Raw genomic sequence first — 23,882 nt, 5'->3', positions numbered from 1 at the left:
CCTCCAAACAAATTGGCAATTTCTCTGAACTGAAACAAAAAACAATGTCAAGACAAATACAAATTAGGTTTGCCAGTTATTCTGACCCACTAAAGGAAATGAGAATTTTGTGAATAATAAAAATGGATGAGTGCCTAGTACTAAAAGAATTATTTTCAGCATCAGCTTAAAATGATTGATTGACTATTTTTAACATGTTTTTAATTGACTTTTGTACTGCTGACTTTCAAGATTTATGATTAGAGTTTATTGTGTTGCTGCCCGTTTGTTGTATAATGGCCAAAGGACCATCTTGAAATAAATGTTACTGAAAATAAGAATACTGTAGTCTTGCTTGAATTACTTCTCTAAAATATGTTTAGGGTGTTCTGAATGTGATTTAAAAAGCAGCTCAGCACTCCAAAAAAAGATTACTTCCACCCAGAACTGTTCAAGAGGGTGATTAAAAACAGTCAAATGGCAGCCATGACAACTCTATGCAACTGAAGCTTTTTCACATACATAGTGCACGTAACACATGTTAGAAAGAGGCAGCATTTTGATTGCACAATTAACAGCTTCATATTTTAACCCCTCCATCTGTCCATTCTATCAGATAAAAATCATTGGAAGTAATTCATCTTTCTGCACTTGAGTTCACTTTTAAGTTGCACGACCCTACCAAACAAGCCTCCTTTTGGGGGGGGGAGGCTGCATTTTCTCAGAGATAATTTGCTTGGGATGGCATGAGAAGTAGGACCAAAGTAAGTGATAGCAAGATACTTTCTCTTCCCAAGTGTCAGACAAGAGCATCACTTTCTAATCCAAATAACAAGGGCATAGGTGCAGAAAACACCTATGAGGAGAAGGCTTAGTACCTATGGATTTGCAGGCTAATCTTCTCCAGCCAGAGTGATTTGCTTGACAGGTGTGTTTTCTGGGAGAAGGTGCTGGTGATTCTCACTCTCAGAAAGGGAAGGTAGACCTGCCTATAGGCTTTTATGGGTCAGCCTCCTTCCAGAATCTAAGTTAGTTCCCCATCCCATCCCACTGAATTTTTTCGGCCTTAATTAAAACAAATCTCTTGCGATGAGCATTCAAGAATAACTTATGTTTTTCTCTCTCTCTCTCTAGTTATTCCTATTTTACCATGGACATTTTAATGTATGTCCTTTTTGAGTATCTTACTATGGTCAACTACCAGGAGACTTTGCAGATTACAAACAAGATTTGGATTTGTTTTGTGACATGCAAAATAAACTCTCATTTATTATTTTATTAAACAAAATTAGATAACTGCTCTACTAGAGAGAACGCTAAGCAATGTGCAGAATAAAAACACAGTACACTAAAAAGACCATTTAAAACACTAAACATCATTGAGGCCTCAATAAAACTTGTATTCATCCTCTATCTCAGCTTCATCAACATCCCGGCCCCAATCCTAGGGGAAAAGTCAGGTTTCATCATTTTTCCAAAAGTCAATAGGATTAAGGCCATCCATTTCTCCAGCAGATGACTGTTCCACAAGTCAGGCACCATCACAGAGAAGGCACACTTCAAAGGATCCATCAGGCAACACAACTACACTGTGGGGACCTGGACTATGCCTACCCTACCAAAGCAGCTGGGGACAGATAAGCCCACAAGTAAACGAACAAGCACACAAACATAAACATCTCCATCTTCCAATTGCCTGTCTCATTTAAGGGATTCCAATCAAGCTTGCAGCTATAATACAACCTATATGGATAAAAGGTTCCCCAAAACTTAATTTTCTTAAACAGTTTTGGATATAATCAATTATAGCTAAAGAGAGATTTTCTGAGAGGCAGGATAAGAGAAATCCACTTGGTCAGTCAATATTCTTTCCAAGAATGTTCCAAGAGATAGCTGGTGCAAGAAGACAAGAAATCAAGTCTTTCAGCAGCATTTTAATGCAAGACTGAATATAAATAATACAGATGTAATTGTGCCTAAAGAAATTCCAATTAGAGTACTACGTAAAAGAAAAGAGTATTTCTTTTTAACTGATGGACTTAAAAAAAAATATTCCAAATTTATTCTCCAATCTACTTGTTCATCTGGCTTGAAAATATCCTGTTAATTCAATTGAAGTCTGCGGGGAGGTATTGACCAAGCATTCCAAACACCCCCATTCCAGCCCCAAATCACTTTTATTTAATGCTTCCCTTGCACAAATTGCCCAAAAGAAATTCTGCTGATGCAGCAAATATTTCCACCTCAAACTTTTTAAACATCATAACCAGCTGCTAAAAATACATATACTTACTGCTAGAAACAGCATGCAATACATGGAGAATGATGAATGTCCAGAATAAAATGACAGTCTGAAAAATAAGAATAAATGCATTTGTTATTTTTTTTAATATACAAGAATCTGTTCCTTTATTTAAAAAAGGAAAAGAAAATGCAGAGCAAATGTAGCAGATTTTTTTCACATTTGAGATGCAAAATTTGAATTTGGCAAAATACACTCATTAACTTTGGACAAGTTACTATTTCTCATATTTTCCTTACCGGAAAATTGTGAAGAAAAATGCTAAGCTGAGTCCTTGAAAGAGAAGCCAGGGATATAAACATATCCAAACAGAAGCAAGGAGAGCAATAACAGTGTCTTTGTAGTTTACATACAATTTGTAATTTCTATTCCAAATAAGTTATGTTCACTTGAATTAATAAGTTAAAATGTTTGTCTACATATTGATCAATGTTTTATAACTTTAACATTTATCTGTTTGATTCTGTACTGCCTTAAAAGTTCAGTTTGTCAGCCCAAAAGATTATGAGAGTACGTAATCCACAATACAAACGATGCAGCATTATTAAAACATAACTGTGAACAGTTTGGAGATATAGGATTACCCAGTTTTGGATTTTATAGCGTTGGGTGCTCAGTTGGCTTTTGGGGTTCTCACAAGCTTTGATTCCTAGCCTTGATGCAAGGGGTGATCATAACCTTGCAGAACTAGACGGTATTATCTCCATATATGGATGGAAAGGATGAGAGTGAGAGAAGAGCAAACAGTGTGCCTAAACACATTCATGCCAAGGATTTCAGACTATTACAATTAGTCTTCTATTCTTGGATGCAGCGTTGCCAAAAGACACAGCCAATATAGCCTGACCTTTCAACATCAGAATGCACCATAGTATATTAGCTATACTTTCATGTTTCCAGACACAGATCATGTCTCTCCTAGAGAACTTCAGAGAAACTTATTAATGGTATTCTAATTCCAGCTGGAAATACCTGTCCTTTATAGCTTATCAGTTCCCCAGCTGTATTTGTTTTTCTTCTCTCAGCCACTGCCTGCCATAATTTTAATATTTTAAACAGAGACACAATAGAGATACTGCTAAATGTTCCTCTACAACTCTTTTTTTCCAAAGGCAGCCTCAGAGCAGAACATTTTGTCCCTCCTGCCAGCCATTTATTTTCCAAACTCTTGCAGCATTTCTACAGACAATGTCCTTCAGTCTTTGTCCCTCCAGCCCTAGTTGGTAAATAAGCAAACCACAATGAGAAAGTGTCCATTTCTGGAAACCCAAACCTTTATTTAGTTATATTTCATCTTCCTCTCTCATCATGTTGTTAAATTATTTAAATCATCCCAATAGCAGATCATACATCAAGTCTCAGATCATACATCAAGTGTCAAGTGCTTTTAGGATGTTATTGTTTCAACTGCCCTTGCATATCTTTCTTCTAGAAAGGTTTATTTCAAAAAGTCAGAGAATACAAAGCTAGAGTATACATTTTATTTTGACTTCTCACTCTGGCCATTAAGGCTAATGTTAACACTTCTTTCCCAAATAAGCTATTTAAAAATATGAAGGAGCTACTAACCTAAAGATACCTGGCACCAGAGCTCTTTCTAGGTTCATCAAGAGAGAAACAATCTAGAAGAGATGTTTTTTTCATCACAAAACATACATGGCATATATCTCATGGAAAACACTATCAACATAGCGAGAAGTTAGATTTGTAATTCTTTTTAAACATGCTTTGAACAATTCTTCTACGTAGTTGCACAAAATTCATCCTTGTCTGAAGAAGGTACTATTGTAAGACCTTTCACAAAGCTATCAATACAATTTGGATACTGATGTGGCATGTTCTGTATTAGGGGAAAAAATCAGTTCGTATTCTAATCATGAATGCCACCAAATTATGTTAACCATTTTAGCTCATATTGCAAAATCATATTTTATATCACTAAAAGTTAACTCAAGGTGGCACCCTGAGTAGAATGAAGGATCTTAAAGGGAAAAGGGACTGGGGTGTTTTAAGTTGCAAGAGAATATGAGGCAAATAAAGAACCATGTAGCAAAACCTCCATGTTTGCTCAAGTGTATAATTTTGAGAAGCTAGGCTAATTATATCTCTGACAACTGTTCCCATATAATAGCTAAGTTTTTAAATTCCAAGTTTGTCCAATTCAAATTTTTTAAAAAATTAGAACTGATTTTTAAAATGTGTCCCTCTGATAATGCTAAATCAAGATGATGCTGAAAATGTTCTGAAAAACAAGAAAGGAAAGCATTCACAAATAACAGCTTATAAACAGAATTTATAAACAACTAATTGCCCCCTCCCCAAGCATGAGGATGCAGCTTCCAGATCCCCACAGCAGTTTAAATCTGTTGCCTCTTCTTCTCACCATCCCACATTTCAAGAAACTCTGTGTTTCATAGTTGCTGAAGTGGGGCAGTTGTTGATTATTGACATAAGTGACATCTTTAACCTGAGAACTGCTGACTCTCAGCATATTACTGAGCAAATGAAGTCATATGAGATCTGAATTGAACCACAACGTTTATGTACAGTATCTACAGTAAGTAGTCAAGATTGTAAGAAAAGTAAAAGCTCACACATTTTTTGGAGGCTTAAGCATTTGCTATTACCTTCTGGGAAACATCTGCATAATTCTCACTTGCATCCAGGCATCAGGGATAGTGTAACCCAGTAGGAAGCAGCACCCAGAATCAAGTATTTGGCATATTCAACTTCTTGATATAAATATGATACAATGTAAGTTAACTCAATAGTAAGCTATAACAAGCTCTATAGCATGTAATAAATAGATGTCCTGACTAATTGATGAGATATTATACCATCTAATGGATGTTTGAATATGATTAAAAGAATAGACAATTGTTAGAAATAAAAGGACCATTATAAAATAGAAGGATGTGATCTGTATCTAGGATAACATAATTTTCTATAAGATGGGAAATATGAAAATACTAAGAGGGTCGGTATAAGGGAAGCTTTCAGTTACCCAAATGTAATTAATTATGAGAAAAAACATAATTGATAAAGTTATTTTGAAGATTGATGGGAAATTAAAATTGAAAAAAAAGAGAAGAAAAACAGGATACGGATTGAATAAGGGAACTCTGATTGCAAATACATTTGAGATATGTTTTGTTTAGAGAAGATATTACTGTATAAACTGATATTACTGACACTATGTATAACATTAGAAACATGTGATGAAGATGTTTATATTTAATTGTATAGTATTAATAGCGGTAAGAATTATACTTGTATAGTGGGGAAAAATGATTATTATTGGAAGAAGAGAGGATCAGAGAAATACTGGATGGTGTAGCATTTGCTTTTGAGTGAAAGTTAATATATACCACTGAATGATAAAGGAACCCAGACACCGAGTTGTTTATTAAGTACTTATGATTGTAAAACTTGAAATTAATAAAATATTTACAAAAGCATGTAATAAAATTGTACAACAATCTTCCATCCTTTCTCTTACTTTCATAACATCAATACATTGATTGAAAGTAGATAAATATTTATGTAAGCATTAATTTTTAGAGCTGTTGCCACAACTTTTGTTAATGACCACTACTTTAAACATGTTTAAAAATGGATCAGACAAATTAATGTAGCAGAGGGCTATTAATAACCACCTCCTCAATTTGGGATCCTCTGTGTTTTATTGGACAATAATTTCTTCATTTTCAGGCAGCATATCCATCAACTATGCTGGTTGGGAATTCTGGGAATTGTAATCCCAAACTCTCTGAAAGGCATCAAGTTGGGAAGTGCAAGATTTATTGCATCTTTACATTATGCAGCATGTCCTTTTTGAGGCAACCTATGTTTAGTTTTGCAATATACCAAAATTGCCACAACTTCTAAAACAATATGAAGAGGTTGATTCCATCCAGTATGCAACTCTCTTTTAAATGAAATATGAATGCTAAGAGGATAAGATAAAATCATCAGATTTTCAGAGTTATCACGTCCTTTAACAAGTCACTATTTTAGAAAACATCAAACAGCATATTCAGTGTATAAACATTAGAACAAACCATATTGCAAAACACAACCTCACCAACACGAAAACACTCCTAAAACTGACATTTCAAGATATGATGTGTTAAGATGAGGACATGTTTTCAATCTGATAACAATTGCATACTTGAAACCATCTTTTGCATCCACATTATACTCTCTCATCATTTACTACACCCTCAGGTCCAAAATAAGTAAATATAGCAGATGGTATTTTCAACAATAGAGTATTTCATAAAGACAGAAAAACATTCAATGCATCAATGAAGTTACACTGATGGTTGAAACTTAATATTCCAGTACTCAAGCACAATATTTTAGAACAGTTTGGTTTCAGCATCTACTCTTCTTGCGGATGTTCAAGAGGATTTCCTATTTCCTGACAACACAGAACAAAGTACTTGCTTGTAAAATAATTTTTAACAAATACTTTCACCCATTATTTTCCTTGAAGTATGATTTTTCCTTCAAATTCTTCCATCAATAACATTAAGAAGCTTTTTGGAGATGACTGCCAGGGGACTGATGAACTGCAAAAACAAATTTTCTCAATAATTTTCTGAACTTGCTAATTATGATCACATCCCCCACCCCTAACAGTAAGAATAACTCATATCTAACTCAAAAGGTTTATAATAAAGAGTATGCTTTGCATGCACTTTAGCAGAGATCCTATCAAGAGCTACACTTGAAATGGAAACTTCACAATCATTGTACTGTTTCGTGATTCATTTATGTTCATTTTGGACTTTGACTTTTGGGGGAAAGATCTACATTAAGATTAGTCTAAAGGGAGGCATGATGGCAAAAGGTTTCAGAGCCAAAAGATGTTAATGCTCTCTTCAAGCCCTTTCAGATTTGGATTCTCTGCACTCCAGAATTGGAGATAGTGGAAGAGGGAAAGAGGACATCTCTTTTCTCTTTTACAAGCCTCTTCAAGGGTCGGTCAGACTGAATAAACAGCTGCATTTTTCCTGCTATAAGCAACTAAGTTTAAAAAACTGGATTCCATTTGTGCCATTTCCAATTGCTTCAGGAAGGCTGAAGCAAATCATTGCTTCTGCAGGAATCATTTTCTATGCACCAAGCCTTAAGATGCAGGCCAGTCCTTTATTAAACTGAAACTTCTGCAAAGTATTAGCAGCTACACACCCATTTGTCTTCCTTGTCAAAACCAACACACATGTATCCAGCTAAACCACTGACAGAACTATCTCTGGAGATGTTTTTTGACACATGCTGCTGTTAAAGGTCACACGATGGATGAGTATTGTAAACTCCGTTTTTATGCCTGATTGCCAAGTGCCATCTCAGTTACGCCAAATGCACAGAAGTCAAATCGATTAATCAACCCCTGCTATGGAGAGTCTCTTGATTATGTAGCTGAGAAGGGCGAGGACCTGCTTTCTGTTGATCCCTGAAAAGCAGCTAATTTTAAAATTTCTGAATATCTAATTTCAGGGTTTTAGACAAGTGAAACTCAATCTGTGTCCTGGGATTTGAAAGGGTTTCCAAAATACAAAGAGTATTAACTTAGTAAGAAAGTCCTCCTTTACACAGTTTGTTTGATGAGAAAGACAGAATCTGCTTCGATTACAGGCAATGAAACTGTATCCTATCCAATATATGCAAACTCCACTTGTGGTATATCAATATGCAACTCTCCAAAATTCCCATGTGCACAATACATGGGTAAATCAGGTCCATAAAATCTGATAGAAGCCATTTCACAAGTTCAAAAAGTAGTTGGGATCCTAATATAGCCAATCCTGAAATCCAAGTTCATATAGACCAAGAATTTCCTTAGTAACTTGCATGGTCAATTATAACCATGTATGAGCAAGAAAATTGGTTTCAGTCATGACTACAACTTCAATCATTGACAATCTGCAAACTCAACATGGTGGCTTGTATTAAATAAACTATACAGAGATACTTTTACTTTACTTATCAGGTTCTTCAACACATTTAAGTCTAAGTTGTGTGTATTCCATATATGCATGCCTCTAGTACTGATTGTACTTCTTAAGGGTGGCTGCCATCCACAGCTATAAATTCATCTCCTCTGGAATTTAATAATCAAAGCTGGTCATTTATCTCAAGAGTTACAAGTTTCACCTAGAATACTTCATAGATTAAGGGCTGATCTATATAACCAAGATGTCCTAGCACAAATACAGAACCATTAATCTTCCTCAAGGGCAAATACACCTGATGTCATCTACCAACTCCACCTCAAGTCAACGCTGTGACCAAAATGGAGAAATGATTGAGTCCCAGAAAAGGGTTTAAGCTGGCTTTATTTCTAACCATCTTATACATATAAAGGTTCAAAACTTTAGGGAAGTGGTGGCAAACCTATGGCACGCATGCCAGAGGCAGCACTCAGAGCTCTCTCTGTGGGCACGCGCGCCATGCCCCAGAGATGGCAACCGTCCTCTTCAACCAGCCGCCCGCTAACTCGCTGAGGTCCCACATGGCGAGATGCATCCCAGCATCCATGCGCTCGCTGGCCTCTGTGTGCGGGGGCTGATGGTGTCAGGCAGCAGCCACCCCGGCCCCTGCCTCGCCTTGCCCTGCGACAATGGCACCCCGCCCTGCCTCGCCTGGCCTTGCCTCATCCCGCAGGACGAGCCTCCTGCCCACCGCCCTACCTGCCAGAGACCCCCTGGATCTCCCCTAATGCTGCCCGGCCCCCACAGGTGTTCCTCCCCAGGAGCAACATTGAGCTGGCCATGCCCATCCTGGCCACACCCACCCATCTGCCATGACCACCGTAGCCACGCCCACCCGGCGATACATAAGTGGGATTTGGGTTGCAGTTTGGGCACTCAGTCTCTAAAAGGTTCGCCATCACTGCTTTAGGGCTTCAATGTGGGAAAGCATTAAGACACAGGTCCCAATTTTTAGATGGCAAATGCATTGGAAATTGACACTATGGCCACTTTACTTCAGCCTTTACTTCAGCACTTATAGAAGCAGCCTTGGAAATAAAAATTATGCTTGAAGCTGATACTTTACAATACACAAGACTCCAATTTTTTTCTTAATTAAAAGAATCTAAAACAAATAAAATAAAATGGATGGTGGAGTTTTGCAGACCAGAAGAGAATGTCTACTGATGTCATGTTGAAGATCTGGAGGCAAAATGTTACTACTCTGATTTCTAAATGTCTTTGTTTTATTAGACTTTTATTAGATTAGTTTTAGGTAAATTAAAATATTTTAAGCTACTAAGCCATGTAGTATTAAAAGAAGGAGCTTGATACTAGCATTAATTAAAATAAGGACTTGTTTCCTTTAATTACACCTTTGATACATTTGGGGAAATAAGTCAAGTAAGGTAGGTTTAAAAATGTTTTCAGAAAGTTAGATTTAAATGTTATTTTAATATCAATATTGACATATTCAAAGAAAGGCTCAGCTTTCAGTTTAAATAAAATTGAAAACCTGAATACAAATAAGTATACAGTTACACTGAAAGACATGACTAATCTTCAAAAATATCCTCTACATAAGATTTATTTACTTATTTATATCTGTCTATATGGCTGCCCATCTCAATGTGATTCTGGCAGCAAACAGCAGTTGGAAACTTAAAATAATCATATTACAATAACTACAAATTGGAGAACATATATATATATATAAAATGGGGAATTTTGAAGTGCTTTCTTCATCTATGTAGTTGTAAATGCATGCTTGTATAAACAGGCAATTATTCTAGAAAATATTTATTCTGCCTTTAGTTAAATAACTACAAGATAAGCAAATGTCATCCAAAACGAATATGAAATAAACTGTTATAGTTGCCCACAAACTATATGTAGTGTGCCAATACTAACAAAACTGGGATCAATTATACCTGAAGGGTGCATTTTTCTCAGGTTTTAAATGGTGAGAACAATTACCAGTGGATGGCTTGCCTTCAGAGCTTATGGGTGCTCCATCACTGGAGGCTTTTACGAAGAGATTGTACAACCACTTATCTGAAATGGTTTAGGGTCTCCTGCTCAAGCAGGGGTTGGACTAGAACAGGGCTTTTCAACCAGTGGTACGGGTACCACCTGTGGTACATTGGCACCTGGCAGGTGGTACGTGACCATCCTAGCGAAGTGGTAGTGGAGGAGGCGAATGAGCTGAACCGGTGGCAGCACCACATAAGCCTGAGTGAGAGATGGCTGGAGCTGCAGGGCTGTCAGGGCTCAGCGGAAGTGCCAGGATCAGTACTGCTCTCCAGATGATCGGTGCTTCTTCGGGGCTGTCAGGGCTCAGTGGAAGTGCCAGGATCAGCGCCAGGCTCCAGCTGGAGCTTGGCGCTGATCCTGATGCTTCTGCTGAGCCCTGAAGAAGCACCAATCAGCTGGAAAGCAGCACTGATCCTGGTGCTTCTGCTGAGCCCAGAAGAAGTGCCAATCAGCTGGAATGTTGCAGCATCTCCAGGGTCTTGTGATTTACATTCAGATGCTTGGCAACTGATTCATATTTATGACAGTCACAGTGTCCCAGGGTCATGTGAAGTGACCCAAACCTGCTGCAACCACCCATCAGACGGGGGGAATAAAAACCAAACACTCTCCAGCCCACCCCCGCTGCCAATCCTCAACAGAAATGCTCACAATGAAAATCTCGGACAGGAGGAAGAGCGCCGCCGGGTGGGCAGGCAGGTGTCTTGCTCGGCTGTGGCTTGGGGGGCACTTTTTTCAGTGCCATTGTAACTTTGAACAGTCACTAAGGGAACTGTTGTAAGTCGAGGACTACTTTACTTTATCTCTTTTTTCTTTTTCTTTTTTTTTGGTCATCAAGTTTTTGACACCTTGCTAGGCGACTGGTGATACTCGGATATTGCCATATCCTAAAAGTGGTACAATGGGTGAAAAGGTTGAAAAGCCCTGGACTAGAACACCTCCAAGGTCCCTTCCAACTCTGTTATTCTATGTTCTGTGTTCCCTTAATATCATGAATAGTATAATGGTATATTTACAACAATACATTTCTTAGCCTTTAAGATGCTCAAATGTTCTTGCTTTTGTTTAAAAGGCTAAGATGGTACAAGTAAATCCTCGACTTACGACCACAATGGAGCATGGAATTTCAGTTCTAAGTCATTGTGATTGTAAATCAAGGCAACAAGTGAGTAAACACGATTTTACAACCATTGTTACAGACAGACAGAAACCAACAAAAACTGTCACAAATCATGGTCATGTTGCAACTGGTTGTAAATCATTTTGCTTGTAAACTCAGTTTCGCTCAGGAGGAGCTGGAACTTCTCTTACAGCGCAGATATGTTGACTCCCAGTTTTACTGGGTACACCCTGCATTAAGAAGGGTGAACACGACATATGCTCCAGAGCTGAAACTCGGTCACCACACTAGAACCTGCACCAGAGTGCAACAGGGGACAGCAAGAGAGACCTGCTGTCCCGTGTTGGCAGGGGACAGCAGGCAATCAGAAAATAGAAAAAGACTGAAGCGGATGAGAGGACAACGAATCTCCTGCATTTTATCATGGATAGATCTCACTGACCTCTCCAGCTCTGGAGTTATTACTGTGCATTAAGAATTAAAGAGAAGAGCTAATTTTTAAAACCATCTCCTTTCCTCTCTCACGTTGCTGTTTTGTCTATGAATAGATCCTAGCATCTCTTCTTTTGCCAACTTTACACTTAAGCCCCATTGTCCTAGCCCTCCTTTCATATGGAGTGTTTTTTCCTCTTACTCAAAGTCCATGCATTCATCTAAAAAAAAAATCTCTTTCCTTTTGTCTTCTCCCAATATTACGTTTCTCTGAATTTACACTTCCCTTTCCAAGATTTATTAGATATAAATCTTTATAGCTTTCTAACATGAAAAGTAAGCTAACTTAAAGGACTGTCCCCTATTCTCCTACCTTTAACATCCCTTTCAATAATAAAGCTATTTCAGCAGATTGGGTTTCAACTTCTGTTTTATATCCACCACAAGCAAACAAGAAGAAAATATTTCATAAGAGATGTTAAGCTATAAAGTGAACTGAAATGGCAAAAGGTGAGTACAAGAGCTGAGGCAATTCCATGTCCCAATGATTTATGCACTGCTCTATGGAAAAAGTGATAAAATAAATCAAATCACATAGCGTTTGCTATGATGTGGCAAGCTTGGCAGTACAAATTCTGAAATTGTGAGCCAAACAAGCAATGATTTCTGCTATAAAACTTCTCTCTAACTGCTGCTAAAGCCAACACAGCAAAAATCTAAAAAATAAAAGTAGAAAATTTTTTATAAAATGAATATTCTGAGAGTGAGTTATTTTTTTCTTCTTTCTTGACTTGAAGGATCCTTTTAGGTATCATAATCCATATGAAAATGTTAACTGATGGACATAGTTGGCTCTAAATAGTTATATTTTTAATTGAAAGGGAGGCAGCAGCACATAACACTCTGTGGCAAAGAGTCTTGGGTTCAATTGCAGGTAAATATTCCAGTCTGAAACAGAGACATTGCCGGTCTGGATAACTAATATCCAGGCACAAGTGATTTGATATGGAAAAAATGAAGTTTTTTTTTTCATATACACATATTTTTAAGCTGCACAGGAAAACTAGATCTACTTTTATTGAGACTGGCTATAATAACAGAACCTAGCAAGTTTGATTGAGCCACTTCTGAACATTATCTAATTTCATAGGGCTTAAAACATGTGTTAGCATCTTTTGCTTACAGAACAATTCTTGCATATTTCCATCAGGATTAGTCTTTATACTAATCCAGCATTAGTACAGCAATGGTGTTAAAACACCCTAAAAACTCTATTCTGGTGCACCCTAGAATGCTCCCACCCCATAAATAGAACATTACACTAACACAAGATGTAATATTGCAGTTGTGATTGTGATGGCCAATTTCTGAGCTTTCCTTCAGCCTAATGCAAATCTAATGTTGCCAGCAGAGATACAGCACTATCTTGGATACGTAATATTGCAAACTATATGAGCATTTTTATTTTGCTCTACCAGAGCAAGGACCATCATGTCCGCTACTGTTTACAGCAGACATGTCAAACATAAGGCCCGGGGGGCGGATGCGGCCCACAACGTGGTTTCATGTGGCCCGCAAAGCCATCCTGAAAACAGTGAAGAACCAGCCCCTGCCGCATCGGCTCCATCCCCTGGATGCATGCTGGGGAGGTGTCACCCTTTGTGAGGAATGAAGAAATGCACCATCGCCTGGAAGTGGCCAGCAAATGGCCCTCGCCTACTTCACATATCCGGCTTGATGGGCTCCGGGGGAGGGGTTTCGGCAGGCTCTTCCAGTGGACCATGCCTTGGCACTTGCCCTGGTCCCACCCCCTATTGCCAGAGACCCTCAGATCTGTCCCACTCCTGCCCAGGCTCCCACAGGCACCCTTGACGCGAACAATGTAGAGCTGGCCATGCCCACCCAGTAGGCCACACCCACTCCAGCTATGCCCACCCAGTAGGCCACGCCCACCCGGGCCACACCTACCTGCCCCCCCAAGGACAACCGCAATGCTGATGCGGCCCTCAATGAAATTGAGTTTGACACCCCTGGTTTACAGTAAAAAGCCCGGTTCTTCTTGAAGTTTTCAAGCAATTGTGCAATGACCATCTGCTTGTCTAGCCAAGAAACCCCTAACTAGTACCAGTGTGTGGAAAAAAACCAGTGTTTTTCAAAACTTTCACTAACAGGAAGACAAAAAAATTGCCATCTCAGCCACGTAATAAAAAAAAATTCATTCTAAAGCACAAATAAAATGATCGGAGTCATCTTCCAAAGAACTTTTAGCAGAAGCCACAGGATATGGTGAAAACACTACATTGGTGCAATGCTATGCATGCTAACATCACTTCTCAAAGCTGTGCCACAGGAAACATTGTATTTTTGTTAGCTGAATGAAGGACAAATTTTTCCAAAGTTCCATTTATTAATAAAAGCACCGACCACAGTCAGCACCTTTAAGGATACTGGATTTTCATACTTCATTTTCTAATCATTTTTGTTAACTGTTTTCAGCTAATATAAATCTTTGTTTTGACAAATTTTACAGCACCAGAAAAGTCTAGCGAAAGAGGTTTTTCAATCTAGCAAAAGAGGTTTTTTAAATACAAGTTTAAGGACTTTGGGGGATTTTGGAATAAACATAAAAAAGATGGTTAAATTGTTGATTTTGGAAAGTTACAAATGGACTAAGAATCCAGATGGACTTGGAATAAGAGCTTCAAATTAATTATACGAATCTTTCCTGTGGGAAAATGCTTTTGTTTTGAATTCTTAAAAAATACACAAACAATTATTTGAAAGCTGGACAATAGAGGGAGCCAGAAGGAATTAAAGCCTACAATTAATGGATAAGAATATTTAAATCTGACTTACCAATACAGAATGCAGCAAAATACTTTAACATTGGACATATTGAAGGATATTGGTGAACAGTGGCCCCAAAAGTTAATTTTAATTGAGTATCTGCTTCTTATAAGTTATATTAGGCAAGATTGAAATTGATGAATGTGGATTTAAAAATGAGAGGCTACAAGAATTACATGGAAAAAGATGCTACACTGGACATACAAATGAAACCAGATGTTCAATAATTAAAAAGGATATACAAACAGCAAACAATAACAAATTAATATATCATAATCTCTGGTAAACCTTAACAGACTTTTCTTGATTAAGACTGAATGACGAGGCATTAAGGATTTGTTTCTAAATAAGAGATGGGATATAGGAAGATGAGATCATTTGTTGTACGGTATTTGAAGAGAAGGTGATAAGTTATTAAAATTGTTTATATTTCTGTGATGAGGGGGAAAGTCATTTCTATATATTTTTCTTTTTTGTTACTGTATTCTTATTTTTTTCTTTTCTATTTTTTTTCTTTTCTGCACTACTTTTTCTGCACTACTTTAGTTTGTATTAGTTTTATCTTTTTAATCGTAATGTTTAATAAAATTACTAAAAAGTTATATTTATTAATCAAGGCATGCCTTATGTTTTCCTTCTCTTGACCTACTCTGGTCCCAGTTTCGATTCATTTACATCCTTTGAAATGAATCTAAAGGAGAAGGAATAATTGCCAGTTTTCTGAGATGCTCCTCACTACGCTCAGTCATTTTTGGTCAATGTTGTCATGCTGCCTAATTTTTTTCCCTCCAGATACTGCAGAGCTCCTGCCATCTTTGGAAGTGTGGAAGATGATGATAAGGGATGCTGGAATATGCAGTTCAGCAACCTCTGTAGTTCCCATTGCCTATTGATGCCCAACAGAATACAGAGAGTGGTGCAAATCAATCTCTATTTACAGTATATTGGTATATAAATCCTCTGCAAGATCAACACAGTTTCAGATAATGCTGTGCACAGTATTGTTGCCCAATACAGATGCCTGCTGAAGAAAGATTGAGGAAGTCCTCTTGGCTGCAGCTTCACTCCAAGAACACTTGCCTAAAAACCTTTCCCTAACACTTTGCTTGGAGACACCAGAAAAAAAGCATTTATCACACTCTTATAACAAGGCACAGCTTGCATTTCTGCAGACAAAATCTCACAGCAACTCTAAGGTGCACTCTTTCCTTCACAAAGGAGCAGCTGAGACAAAGGTTGCTGTCTTCTGCTTGCAGTGTTTATATCACAATTACTGTAGTTCATCAACAGGATAAGACTTGAATCTTGTGGTAGAGACAGCTGGGTAACAACAGCAACAAGACCACTGTTGCTCTGCCAAAGCAGCAGAATTGCTTAGCCTTTGTAAGAAGTTTGGAATTCTCAAATAACTCTAGCTTTTCCAGACAGCACCAGGAAATTGAATTTTGTATGGAAAATTGCCTTGCAATTTCTGCCCAAGTTATGCAACACCTGTCAACAACTATCCTAGATAATTTAATAATAAACAAACTATGACAGCATTATTAATATATTAATTTTCTTAAAGCAGTGCAAAAATCAGTACTTAACTTAAGCCAGCATTGTCCTTCTCTGTCTTATCACATACATTTTTTTAAAAAATGCTGACTCTAATCAAGTAAAATCAAGTGAACACCATCAAGGCAAGATATGCTATCTTGCTTTGACAGTACAGAGGCTATTTTACTGTAAGTCCTGAAAATATTTGAATTCGTATGTGACATATATTACAAAGTTACATTCCCAGCTTCCATTTTAGCATTCTGTTATTACCTACAAAGCGAAAAGTTCTCACTAATTAGACATCCTCACCGGTTCCTCCACCTTTCATGGGTTAATTTAACAGGGATCTATTCTGAACAGATTGGAATCCTGAGCTAAAAAAATTAAAATATAACTAACAGTCTAATTTCAGAATAGCAGAATTGGAAGGGACCTTGGAGGTCTTCTAATCCAATCTCCTGCTCAGGCAGGAAACCACTTCAGACAAATGGTTGTCTAATCTCTTCTTAAAAACCTCCAGTGTTGGAGCACCTACAACTTCTGGAGGAAAGTCATTCCACTGATTAATTGTTCTAACTGTCAGGAAATTTCTCCTTAGGTGCTTTTGTGGCAACCTCTTAGATATTAGAATACTACTATCTTGTCATCCCTAGTCCTTCTTTTCATTAAACTGGTCATACCCAATTCCTACAATCCGTCTTCATATATATTTTAGCCTTCAGTCCCCTAATCATCCTTGTTGCTCTTCTCTGCACTCTTACTAAAGTCTCAATATCTTTTTTATATCGCAGCGACTAAAACTGGATGAAATATTCCAAGTGTGGTCTTACCAAGGCATTATAAAATGGCATTAACACTTCATATGGCCTTGATTCGATCCCTCTGTTAATGCAGCCTAGAACTGCATTGGCTATTTTGACATCTGCAGCACGCTGCTGGCTCATATTTTAGTGATTGTCCACTAGGACTCAAAGATCCCTCTCATAGTTACTATTATTGATCCCTCTCAGAGTTACTATTATTATTATTCTATACCTGTGCATTTGGTTTTTCCTGCCTAAAAGCAGAACCTTACTTTTCTCACCACTGAATTTCATTTTGTTTAAGTCTGTCATGATCCTTTTATATCTTGAGCCACTTCTGAAGTGTTGGCTATACTTGCCAGCTTGGTGTCATCTGCAAATTTGATGAGTTCCTCTTCTATCCCTTTATCTAAATCCCTGATGAAGATATTGAAGAGTACTGGGTCAAAGACAGAGACTTGGGGTACCCTGCTACGTACTTCCCTCCATGTAGATGCAGTTCTATTAAGGACTACAGTTGGTATTAGTGAGATTCACTTACTGGATCAATAGTTAGTATTAGATACAATAGTCAGCCATATTTAAGCCAAGTATGTAAAAAAGACTTGAAATAATTCTCAATGAGTTTTAAAAAAAGAACTCAGAAATTAAAGTAACTCCTGGATTAAAACAGTCTTCCGCAATCTGATTCCTCTAGAAGTCTTGGACTATAATTCCCAAAACTCCCAATTCTGATTACCAAAGCACTTAAAGGTGAGGCATTTTTTTTCCTCTCCATTCTAAGAAAATGACTTTAGAAAAAAAATTGAACAAGGTATCAAGAATTTTAGGTCTGACAGTTCAAATCTTAATTTGTGATTATTCAAATAACATAGTTTTTTTTATACTTAACTATCTAAAGACCTGAATGCATGCACACCCAGAAAACATTACTGTAAATAATATAATTTCAAAATAACTTACATTTTGTTCCTTGCTTATTTTTGTTCTTTTCACTTAAAAATATCATGTGTCCTTCCTTAGACCGAACAAAGGCCATTTAAAATTAGATGTGTTTATTTATATATAGTTCTCAGAATTGCTCTTTCATTAAAGCAGAATTTTAAGCTCATTGTAGTAAGGCAGCCCATATTACTTATATATAAAAAAGCAATTTTAAATAGATTGGGGAGGCATTAACCTTGGCAACTTACTGCACTTGTGAAGTTATTGACCACAGGGAAAAAGCAAATAATACTTCTGAGTTCTGTAGTGTTTTTCTGCATGGAAATTGTATCTTTGATCTTAATTTGGCCTGTAGCTTCTATTAGCCCCTATAAATCTCAACCAGCATGACTAATGCCAGCTTATATCATTTGTAATCTTAGACAGCTGGAGAATGCCAAGCCACCTCTTCCCATGATATCAAGCATGATCACCTTATCATATGTAATATTAAAAGAGGCAGCAGCCTGAACACCTTTTTACCAGACAAACCAGGGGCTCCCATTTTATGTTTGTTCATTTTACTTTCAATGAAGTTAATTTTGCTAGGCACTTCCATGCACGTACTTGTCCAGATGACAATACTTGTAATGACATATCTAAGGTGTAGCAGTCTCTAGATTCAATTCAGCTGTATGGCAGAAATCCTTCTGAATGCAAGCCAGTTTACTAGTTCATTGGAGAGAAACAATCAAGAACATACCCAAGTAGCACAGCAAGGTTCAAAATCAGTAATAACTGAAGTACAATATACCAAATTTTAATTTTATGGCTTTTTGGGTTCTGAGCCCAGTGGGCAAGCATTCCAGTTTCTAATGTGTTCCCTGAAATTACCTGGCTGAGAATTCCTTACGTCTGGGAATTTCTAGATGCTTTGTTTACAGCCCTCAACATTTCCAAGCTGCCCAACCATACGGTTGAGGGAGGCTCCTTTTCCCTCATGCAATATTCCATCTTTTTTTCACTTTAGGCTGAACTTTATAAAGTACTGAGGGTAGAGAATCTTTAGGGTGCAACTTAGCTTTAAGAGCTAAAAAAATATCTGATCATATATTTTATTTACAGCAACAAGATAAAGCATACAGTAATCTTATGTAGATATAAATTTTTATAAAAGTATGCATATACCTCCAGATATCTTATGAACCCAAATAGTCAAGGCAATGATGGATGCAATTATCAATGTTTCATTGAGAATCCTATTTTGTTTGCCTGGACGTCAGAAGTTCAAAAGGGTAGACTGACAGTATCAGCCTGAGATATCCCCATACCTGTTTCAAAAAGCTGAAGTCTCATTTGCAAAATGCTTCATACTTCAAAGGATTTTTTCAGCAAGACAGAATTGATGAATTCTTAGTCATAATAGGACATCAGAAGGGATAATGAGTAAAACCATCAAAACCAAGGTATCTTGCCAGTTTTATTTTTGTCAAGCATGCTACATGTTCATGCTACAATGAACTAAAACTTCAAAGAAATAAACCAGTATATTTCTTTCTTCTGTATTCAGTAATTAAACACAGAATTGTGATTTTATGAATATCACAGCATCTAGTAGTCAGCATAGAGGGGAAGGCTCAGCCACAGACAAAGAATCATTATTTTTTCCAATTGTTTGCAAAAGCAACACACTCTATACACACAAATGTTAAGAACTACCACTACCTTGGCATAATATTATTTCCATTTTATATTATAAAATGCTGCCTTATAGTACATTTTATATTATACAATATAGAATGATGCCTATATTATATTTTATTTAGGTGCAACATTATATATATAGCATTATTTTATGAATCATTAGGTTAATTTCTTGTTTTCTTCCTTAAGTCCTCAAGTTATCTCATACTACAGTAATTACTTGCTTAATCAGAATAATATCAAAACAATGCATGCTGTACACAGCCAACTCTCCTCTGAATGTTTTTGAACCTGTTTTAAAGGTGGTATAATCAACTGGATTTCTGCATTGTAGCTTAGTCCCATGATCTGTATTGCCAGGAGCCACTGTTCATATTAGTCACAGCCTGCATAGAAGGTCACAATCACTACAATATTGTGGTAGTTGCTTTAATCACTTTGTGAAGCACACTGGGATACATTTTGTAAAGAACTGTAAAACTTTTACATTTTAAAAATCATTTAGTCCTCATTTAAAGTCAATCATATGGACATATATAGTTGTTTTCTATTGAATAAAATCTAGTGCATAATTGTCTATGGAAACTAGCAGATATTTGGTAGAATTACAGGAAAATGATATCTTCTATCAGTTACTACCTGATTTTTATATCCACATTGGAAATTTTTATTAAAGAATTGAATGTACATCACTAAATCAATAAATATGTGGAGATACCAGGAAATGGAACAGAGAAATTCNTTTTTAATCGTAATGTTTAATAAAATTACTAAAAAGTTATATTTATTAATCAAGGCATGCCTTATGTTTTCCTTCTCTTGACCTACTCTGGTCCCAGTTTCGATTCATTTACATCCTTTGAAATGAATCTAAAGGAGAAGGAATAATTGCCAGTTTTCTGAGATGCTCCTCACTACGCTCAGTCATTTTTGGTCAATGTCGTCATGCTGCCTAATTTTTTTCCCTCCAGATACTGCAGAGCTCCTGCCATCTTTGGAAGTGTGGAAGATGATGATAAGGGATGCTGGAATATGCAGTTCAGCAACCTCTGTAGTTCCCATTGCCTATTGATGCCCAACAGAATACAGAGAGTGGTGCAAATCAATCTCTATTTACAGTATATTGGTATATAAATCCTCTGCAAGATCAACACAGTTTCAGATAATGCTGTGCACAGTATTGTTGCCCAATACAGATGCCTGCTGAAGAAAGATTGAGGAAGTCCTCTTGGCTGCAGCTTAACTCCAAGAACACTTGCCTAAAAAACTTTCCCTAACACTTTGCTTGGAGACACCAGAAAAAAAGCATTTATCACACTCTTATAAGGCACAGCTTGCATTTCTGCAGACAAAATCTCACAGCAACCCCAAGGTGCACTCTTTCCTTCACAAAGGAGCAGCTGAGACAAAGGTTGCTGTCTTCTGCTTTCAGTGTTTATATCACAATTACTGTAGCTCATCAACAGGATAAGACTTGAATCTTGCGGTAGAGACAGCTGGGTAACAACAGCAACAAGACCACTGTTGCTCTGCCAAAGCAGCAGAATTGCTTAGCCTTTGTAAGAAGTTTGGAATTCTCAAATGACTCTAGCTTTTCCAGACAGCACCAGGAAATTGAATTTTGTATGGAAAATTGCCTTGCAATTTCTGCCCAAGTTATGCAACACCTGTCAACAACTGTCCTAGATAATTTAATAATAAACAAACTGTGACAGCATTATTAATATATTCAATTTCTTAAAGCAGTGCAAAAATCAGTACTTAAGCCAGCATTGCCCTTCTCTGTCTTATCACATACATTTTTTAAAAAAAATGCTGACTCTAATCAAGTAAAATCAAGTGAACACCATCAAGGCAAGATATGCTATCTTGCTTTGACAGTACAGAGGCTATTTTACTGTAAGTCCTGAAAATATTTGAATTCGTATGTGACATATATTACAAAGTTACATTCCCAGCTTCCGTTTTAGCATTCTGTTATTACCTACAAAGCGAAAAGTTCTCACTAATTAGACATCCTCACCGGTTCCTCCACCTTTCATGGGTTAATTTAACAGGGATCTATTCTGAACAGATTGGAATCCTGAGCTAAAAAAATTAAAATACAGCTAACAGGCTAATTTCAGAATAGCAGAATTGGAAGGGACCTTGGAGGTCTTCTAATCCATCCTCCTGCTCAGGCAGGAAACCACTTCAGACAAATGGTTGTCCAATCTCTTCTTAAAAACCTCCAGTGTTGGAGCACCTACAACTTCTGGAGGCAAGTCATTCCACTGATTAATTGTTCTAACTGTCAGGACATTTCTCCTTAGGTGCTTTTGTGGCAACCCCTTAGATATTAGAATACTACATGTCACCCCTAGTCCTTCTTTTCATTAAACTGGTCATACCCAATTCCTACAATCCATCTTCATATATTTTAGCCTTCAGTCCCCTAATCATCCTTGTTGCTCTTCTCTGCACTCTTACTAAAGTCTCAACATCTTTTTTATATCGCAGCGACTAAAACTGGATGAAATATTCCAAGTGTGGTCTTACCAAGGCATTATAAAATGGCATTAACACTTCATATGACCTTGATTCGATCCCTCTGTTAATGCAGCCTAGAACTGCATTGGATATTTTGACATCTGCAGCACACTGCTGGCTCATATTTAAGTGATTGTCCACTAGGACTCAAAGATCCCTCTCAGAGTTACTATTATTAATCCCCCTCAGAATTACTATTATTATTATTCTATACCTGTGCATTTGGTTTTTCCCGCCTAAAAGCAGAACCTTACTTTTCTCACCACTGAATTTCATTTTGTTTAATTCTGTCATGATCCTTTTATATCTTGAGCCTTTCTTCTGAAGTGTTGGCTATACTTGCCAGCTTGGTGTCGTCTGCAAATTTGATGAGTTCCCCTTCTATCCCCTTATCTAAATCTCTGATGAAGATACTGAAGAGTACTGGGTCTAAGACAGAGACTTGGGGTACCCTGCTACGTACTTCCCTCCATGTAGATGCAGTTCTATATTTGGTATTAGTGAGATTCACTTACTGGATCAATAGTTAGTATTAGATACAATAGCCAGCCATGTTTAAGCCAAGTATGTAAAAAAGACTTGAAATAATTCTCAATGAGTTTTAAAAAAGAACTCAGAAATTAAAGTAACTCCTGGATTAAAACAGTCTTCCGCAATCTGATTCCTCTAGAAATCTTGGACTATAATTCCCAAAACTCCCAATTCTGATTACCAAAGCACTTAAAGGTGAGGCGTTTTTTTCTCTCTCCATTCTAAGAAAATGACTTTAGAAAAAAAATTGAACAAGGTATCAAGAATTTTAGGTCTGACAGTTCAAATCTTAATTTGTGTTTATTTAAATAACATAGTTTTTTTATACTTAACTATCTAAAGACCTGAATGCATGCACACCCAGAAAACTTTACTGTAAATAATATAATTTCAAAATATCTTACATTTTGTTCCTTGCTTATTTTTGTTCTTTTCACTTAAAAATATCATGTGTCCTTCCTTAGACCGAACAAAGGCCATTTAAAATTAGATGTGTTTATTTATATATAGTTCTCAGAATTGCTCTTTCATTAAAGCAGAATTTTAAGCTCATTGTAGTAAGGCAGCCCATATTAGTATACACTTTAAAGACATAAAAAAATCCCAGACCAAATTGACACTCACATTTACTTATAGATATATAAAAAAGCAATTTTAAATAGATTGGGGAGGCATTAACCTTGGCAACTTACTGCACTTGTGAAGTTATTGACCACAGGGAAAAAGCAAATAATACTTCTGAGTTCTGTAGTGTTTTTCTGCATGGAAATTGTATCTTTGATCTTAATTTGGCCTGTAGCTTCTATTAGCCCCTATAAATCTTAACCAGCATGACTAATGCCAGCTTATATCGTTTGTAATCTTAGACAGCTGGAGAATGCCAAGCCACCTCTTCCCATGATATCAAGCATGATCACCTTATCATATGTAATATTAAAAGAGGCAGCAGCCTGAACACCTGAATGCAACCACATGTTTACTGGATCCGTGCCCCTCCTGGCTGGTATTGGCGGCCCGGGAGGGTACACGAGCCTGGCTCCAGGGAATTATAAACGCTTCTTTACGGGAGGGTGTCTTCCCCGTAGCCTTAAAGGAGGCGGTGGTAAGGCCCCTCCTTAAGAAGCCTTCCCTGGACCCAGATGTATTGGCTAACTATC

The 23,882-nt window shown here is 37.2% G+C and overlaps 1 protein-coding gene across 2 annotated transcripts in view; it reads right to left on the bottom strand.

The window, feature by feature from the left end:
- The window catches only part of PLPP1 (phospholipid phosphatase 1), a 77,413-nt gene that overhangs the window by 12,185 nt on the left and 41,346 nt on the right, over nucleotides 1-23,882 (bottom strand). For both annotated transcript variants that reach the window (XM_015824260.2, XM_015824261.2), the window contains exon 4: nucleotides 2,273-2,330. In XM_015824260.2, coding sequence (XP_015679746.1) covers nucleotides 2,273-2,330 — 58 coding nt within the window. The remainder of the gene's footprint in view (nucleotides 1-2,272; nucleotides 2,331-23,882) is intronic.

The sequence above is a fragment of the Protobothrops mucrosquamatus genome, unplaced genomic scaffold, assembly GCF_001527695.2.
Source record: "Protobothrops mucrosquamatus isolate PMUCROS unplaced genomic scaffold, P.Mucros_1.0 scaffold2172, whole genome shotgun sequence".
In the NCBI taxonomy this organism is placed as follows: domain Eukaryota; kingdom Metazoa; phylum Chordata; class Lepidosauria; order Squamata; family Viperidae; genus Protobothrops; species Protobothrops mucrosquamatus.
Note: the sequence above shows the minus strand (reverse complement) of the source record. Positions and strands in the feature narration are given on the sequence as shown.